We start from the raw sequence: 7,031 nt of genomic DNA on the forward strand, positions 1-7,031 counted from the left end.
CAATCAGACTGATTTCTAACAGAGCCAGTCACATAATCATATTAGCAGTCCTGCCCTCAATGCGTGTGAGCTGTCCAAGCCTTCCTGGGCGTGGTGGGTCAGACAGACGGTTTTTTTTGGCACACTAGTGTTCAGTTTGGCGGTGTGGCAGGACGCTTTCTGCAGCGAGGGCTGTTGAAGAAGAAGTTGTTACAGGGTCACGTCGAGACAAGCAACCATGACTACAACAAATGTGTTTCAGGGACTTGATAGTAGTGGCAAACCGAGTTCAAGGTACTGGAAGTTAGTCTGAAGTAAACCGGTATTTGTAGTTGGTTTTGTGTTGACATTTACATGTGTTTATCTGAATCCGCGATCATGAGAGAGGAACTGTGGCATGGCTAAGCGCTAACGTTACATGCTAACTCTTTTAAGTGGCAAACCTCGTTTTAAATTTACATTGTGAGGTCAAAGTACCGGATTTAACTGCGTGAATAAGTACCGTGAAGTGTGTGATGTTCAAATAGGATATTATAAACTGATTTCAATGTGGTTAAGGTAAAAGGAGTTGTTAGCCGTTTTCGGCATTTCCTTAAAGTGTTGTTGATAGAAAACGGAAGTGTGCCGCAGGGTTTAGTTTTGTTTCTAGTGCAGGGCTTTCACTTTAGTAAAGAAATCCACTAGTTTTTATTGAAATTCAGCTTTTGGCGTTAGGTACAACTTGATGGCCCATAAAAACCTTACCGCCTAAACTTTTTATAAGTGCAGTTGCGATGTTTCTCCTTACTGATGGGGTGGTGCTGTATTTTAGGTCATTTTATTCATCTATACATTTCAGTAATGAAACCTAATGTGTAATATTCGCATGAATTCATGCACACATCTGTATGTTGTCTGTAGGGTACTAAGACCTCCAGGTGGAGGGTCAAGCAATCTCTTCGGTGGTTATGAAGAAGACACTTCTGCCTCCAGACGACCAAACAAAATGTCCTCCTCTATTTTCTCTCCTCAAGAATCCACAGGGGCCCAGGAGAGTCCCAAACGCTCCAATCCCCCAGGTGAGCTTTCAGCAGAGACACTGTTTTTTCTGCTTGGGGCCTCTTGCACTGAGTGAAAACCATAGGTGAAAACCATCACCACACTGTTACTTAGTTTAACAGTGTACAAGACTCTCTCTCTCTCTCCCACTATGCAAGCGGGCACTTTGCATGTTATCATGTCCCTAAAAGCAACATCAAAACCTCTACCTCAGTCTATCTAACTAGCCAGTTAACTCTGAGATCATGCACAGACCAAACTGATGAGTTTTGACATCTAGAGAAGGTTAAATGAGCTCTGTTACAGGTCAAGTAATGATCTCTAGTTTAAAGTGCTCTAAGTTTGAGGCTTTAAGTTCTGGGTTAAGTGTTCCTCTTCTGTTTGAATAGTAATAATATTTCATGCTGTTTGCACGCTTTACCCTGAGGGAGCAGGTGCTGACAAAATCTCTTGGTTTTTTTTCCTTCACTCACATGCGTGGAGTTTTATAATTGGCCAGGAAGAAACTAACTATGTCACTGTGGTACCATTACTACGGTTTTAGAAATGACTAAATGGCCCGGCAAAGCAGGGTTGTTATTGTTAACTAGAACTAAAACCAAGCTTACTCAAGGAATTGTTTAATACGATTTTAAAAGAAAGGTTTTCAGAATCTTTATCTCCTGCAAATGTAAAACATCTTGTATTTTTCATTTTGTGTGCTGTTTAAAAATGAAAATTTTCTCCCAAATTCAAATAAACATTGTAATTTATAGCATTCACTTATGAAAAATGACGACTGGTCAAAATAACAAAAAAAAGATTAGGTGTTTTCATACATCATTTAATGCAAGGTAAACAAGTTCATATTTTATTTAAACCACACAATACTAATGTTTTAAGTGTTCAGAAATCAATATTGACCCAATTATGAGCTTGATTTTCAATCGCAGCTTTCATGCATCTTGGCATGCACTCTACCAGTCTTTCACATTACTGATGGTTGACTTAAAAGGTGTTTCGGGTCTGGAGATTGGGTTGGCCGTGACGGGGTCTTGATCTGGTGGTAGGGTTGCATGATAAAATTACATGTGATTGTCATGCGCATCTGGTCAGTAAAGCCGGTTCTGTGATTTAGTAGTAAATCTCCATCACCTGCTTTCACATGGAGCAGCACTTACTACACCAAGCCATAGTTCACTGACAAGCTATGTAGTATCGAGTTTATAATCAAATGCGATTCATCTGTGGTTTTGAATGTGATTATTGCATAGCTTGTAGGTTTTTTGTTTTTTAATCATCATCATCATGCAGCACTACCTGGTGGTCCTCCATCCGCAGCTTTTTTTTTGACCTGGCCACGTGACATGGAGCATTATCCCGCTAGGAAAAAAAACAATCCTCAGAGTTGAGAACATCGTTAGAGCGGAAAGAAGCTTTTCTTCCAGGACAACCTTGTACGTGGCTTGATTCATGTGCCCTTCAAAAAGACCGACGTGCATAATTCAAGCTTTGCTGAAGAAGATAATCACCAATCCTTCACCAAATTTCACTGTTGGTGGCTGGTCCCCAGGTCTCTGTCTAAACATCAGATGACCAGCTGTTTGGCAAAGCGGTCCAAGGTTTTTGGAACCTCAGCTGCGTTTCTCTGTTGAAGTGCTTTTTTCTGACTTTGCCCTCAAAGGCTGTTTCGAACCATCATCACACTGAACTTCACCCCAGCTACTGCCATTTCTTTTTGTAGGTCACTTGATGTAACCCTACGGTTGTTGGGTGACATTAGAGTTAAGGAGCTGACCAAGTTTGACCTTGTTCTTATGAACTGCTGCCTTTGAAATTAAGGATATTGGATTTCAACAGATATTGGAATGGAACGGCTGCCATACATGTGGAGTAGGGCTGTCAAAATTGCTCAAAAATCTGGTTGCGCATGCTCAGAACATCTGGTTGCGCATGTTGTCAATGACGCGCATTACCGCAATAACAGGCCAAAATAATACAAAGATACATAACTACTTGTATAGATGATAGTCTATTTAAGTTTAAACATATATGACCATGTATTACCTACACAAAAACATGGAAATCAAACTAATGGCCAAGACTGCAAACCTCAAGCTTTCTTACCCTCATGTTCGCTGCGCATAATGGTTTAAATGAACAAACAAATTTTTGTGCAAGCAATTTAAGGTCGCGGCTGTTGTCCCAAATATAGCAGGCTTCATTCAGTGATTGAAACAAATATTATTAATATTAATTGAAGTTTTACAGCATATAGAACTGACATTAAATGCTCAGAGCGAGCTGTGCTGTGGTAAACATGGAACTTTTCGTTGACATGAAATGATAAATAATCAAACCTTGGATCCATTGCTTGACAGAACTCCCCGAAGCCAGACCCATCCGCGATACTGATCGGTCTCATGTCCTTACAAATAAACGAAATGATTTTATCCGTTATGGCCTCATGTCGTGTTGCAGACAAAGAGCTTGCGGCGGGCGATGCAAAGTAACGTTAAGTGTCAAGACGTGATTGTTTAGCTGGAGTTCCACACATTATAAAATGCTCATTTGGGTGCACATTTTTGAGATGTGACCTCGTTGCTAGTGGTCGAATGGTATGCTAACTGTAATCTTAAATACCTTGCATACAACTTTATCTTGCGGGTCAACAATTTTACCTCATTTTCTCTGCTGCGGTCTCGCGTCAAGACGCGAAGACGCGTAAACTTTCAGCAGCGATGCTGTGCCAGACAGTGCGACTCCTGTGAGGATGTGACCTGTCCCTGAACCCCAGACAGCCATGCCTCTGCTACCGCGGGCCTTTTTTTCCACTTTTTTTTTTTTTTTATTCGAATATTAATTTTCTCCTTCGAAATTAATTTTTTTAGTACTATTCGAATACATATTTGAATTTAGAATATTCATTGACAGCCCTAATGTGGAGATGCTGACTTAAGAAAAATTTATAATCTCAAATCTTTTATTTTATCAGTGCTTCATATGAAAGCCTAGCATAATAAAAATTATAATGATCTTAATTAGACTAAAGTATCAGTGCTGCAAAGCTAATGAATTGTCTTGCATACATGGTGGTTTTTGTTTTATTGTTTGCAATAAAAACCGCTCTCCCTTAAATAAGAAAATTCCATCTTGCTCTAAAATTTAAGCAGCTACAAAAGGAAACTTTGATCTTCATTATGACTGCTTGCTAAATTTACTCTCTATAAAGATCTAAGAATGTATGTATTTGTAAAGTTTTAGGAATATGCAGGTTTACTAGAATTGATGCATCTCAAACAAACTCTGATTTATGTGTCTGTTATTGTCTCAGGTGGAAAGAGCAGTGGGATATTTGGGGAGCCAGGGGCTCCTTCGACTCAGAGCAAGCCAGTTCCTCCTGGTGGAGCAGCCAGTAACATCTTTGGGGGAGCAGAGTCGACCCCACCTTCTGTGAAGAGTCAACATCCCAACAAACCAAAGGTAGACCAAACCTATTAGCCTGCAACAGCTTTGCCATCAGAGTAATAACTTACATTTTATAATTTATTAAAGGGAAAGTAATTTTTAAATTTCACTTTTTTATTTTTTTTCTTTAATCATCAAATAAATGCAACCTTGGTGAGCTTTTTCTTAAACATAAAAAAAGTACCAATTCTAAACTTTTAAATGGGAGTGTATGTGATTCAATGCAAACTCATAATTTTTTTTTTTTATTACGCTTCCTACTCCAAAAATCTGAATGTCCACCCATTCCAAGTCTAATGCCCTTTTATTCTCTGTAGGACAATTTAAGTGTGGGTGTACCTGCTACTCCAGATCCACCAGGTAAAGGAAACCTGTTATTTACTAAACATTAGTCATCTGTTCTTCATGCCCCAGTTTGTTTCACCTCAGTGTTTATCATTGGCTTGCAGTTCCCTTTCCCACTGTTTCTCTCTCTCTCTTGCAGCCTCAGTGCCTAAGATGACTGTAGTTGAGGAGGTGAAGGCGGCGCCAGTGCCCCCTCAACCAACACCTGAAAAAGAGCCAGCAGCCCCTGCACCCGCAGCCAATCAGAAGTCTGAGGCAGCCACACAGCAACCAACAGAAAAGGACCATGAGCCACGCCTCGGACCCCGCCCTCGCTCTCACAACAAAGTGCTCAACCCACCGGGTGGAAAGTCCAGTGTGGTTTTCTATTAGCCATAGCCACCACTGTCACTTCTCTCCTTCCATCTTCTTTTAACCATTTTTTTTTTTTGTACTAAAACTTATCCTTTTTCATTTTTTTTTTTCATTTTTCCCGCAAGTCTGTCACTCTGCATTCCTTTTTGGCTTCTGCACTTTTTTTTTTTTTTTTAAATTCATTCCTCACTTGCATTTTTCATGTCCATCTACTTGGAATCACTGTTGCTGTCGCTCCAAAAACTGGATGGTTATGTTTCCTTTCAAATGGTTTGCATTGACGGTTGTTCCTCTCTACGATTATGTTCTCTGTTTGCTGATGTATTACATACAAGTTTGCCTCATGAATCTCAGAGCAGTCTATGCAGTGTTCATCTGGTACAAATGTTGATCGCCAAAGCAAGCTCTTCAGTATCAGCGTATTCAGATCTTCCTTTTGAAAACCAGTGGATGTGTTCTGATGACAATTTCTTTTGTGCAATAAGGTGATTTAATTTTTTTTTTTTTGATAAAGAAACTGTCCTATGTAAGTAGTAGATTAGATGGTTAACCAAACACAGTTTTTGTAACTGATGATCGCCAAAGCACACGTGTATGACAATGAGTAGAATATGTACAATCGGGCATCTTTAACATATCACTCTATTAAAATGTCCTTGCATGCATTTGAATGTAACCAGAGACTCTTAAACTCTGACAATCATCTGATATGTCTGATTTTGTACTTGAAAAGAGTTGCTGCAACATTTCATTCTTTAATACTCTTGTATTCGGTCTTTTCTCCCGTTAGCCATCTGCTTTATTCTTTACATGGCAGTTGGAAGGTCAAATATGACACATCTGTGAGTATGTGTAATGTGGGAAATGCCCACACACACCGGTGCCATCCCTGCCCAAAATACTTCAGTGGTTGCTTGGCAATGTCTGCATTGATGTCACAGAGGCCTGATTCAAACAATACATCTCTGTATTGGTCACTTGTATGCCGTTGGATTTTTTTTTTTTCTTTTCCATGATAATATAAGGATGTTTTACCATGTTGCTTGAAATAAACTAACAGAAATCTTCATTTGAAAAGTTACTTGTGTGGATGTGCTTTTTTTTTTTTTTTTTTTAAGGTAGGGGTCCATGATTCTTGAATACAAAACAGACTAGATCATCACAACTTAACTGGTTTATGTAACACTGAATTAATTTTGATTCATGTTTTTGGCAAAGTCTTTGTCTAATTTGATGTCATCACTGTCACAGATAGAAAATTAATTTATACTTGTTATGTAAAATAAATGTGTGTGTGTGTGTGTATATATATATATGGATCTATTTAAACCTACGGATTTCATAACTGGTAAAATATCCGAGCCATCAAAGACCACGAGAGGGCTAAATAAATGCCCTTTACGTTTACATTTTGTCAGGAGAGTAATGTTTATTATAAGACCGACACATTTGTATTCTACATATATATATATATATATATATATACACACACACTCACCTAAAGGATTATTAGGAATACCATCCTAATACATCCCTAAATACCCCCTTTCGCCTTCAGAACTGCCTTAATTCTACGTGGCTTTGATTCAACAAGGTGCTGATAGCATTCTTTAGAAATGTTGGCCCATATTGATAGGATAGCATCTTGCAGTTGATGGAGATTTGTGGGATGCACATCCAAGGCACGAAGCTCCCGTTCCACCACATCCCAAAGATGCTCTATTGGGTTGAGATCTGGTGACTGTGGGGCATTTTAGTAAAGTAAACTCTTTGTCATGTTCAGTAAACCATTTTGAAATGATTCGAGCTTTGTGACATGGTGAAGTAGCCATCAGAGGATGGGTACACGGTGGTCATAAAGGGATGGA

At 39.2% G+C, this 7,031-nt stretch overlaps 1 protein-coding gene across 1 annotated transcript; it reads left to right on the plus strand.

Moving 5' to 3' along the window:
• The first annotated feature begins 63 nt into the window (after window positions 1-63).
• On the plus strand, window positions 64-6,244 carry jpt2 (Jupiter microtubule associated homolog 2). The gene is made up of 5 exons (XM_026208003.1): window positions 64-273; window positions 880-1,037; window positions 4,331-4,479; window positions 4,782-4,824; window positions 4,949-6,244. The coding sequence occupies exons 1-5, from the start codon at window positions 218-220 to the stop codon at window positions 5,179-5,181; spliced, it is 639 nt and encodes a 212-aa protein (XP_026063788.1). The 5' UTR covers window positions 64-217; the 3' UTR covers window positions 5,182-6,244.
• Window positions 6,245-7,031: the final 787 nt, after the last annotated feature.

Source organism: Carassius auratus, chromosome 28 (genome assembly GCF_003368295.1).
Source record: "Carassius auratus strain Wakin chromosome 28, ASM336829v1, whole genome shotgun sequence".
In the NCBI taxonomy this organism is placed as follows: Eukaryota; Metazoa; Chordata; class Actinopteri; order Cypriniformes; family Cyprinidae; genus Carassius; species Carassius auratus.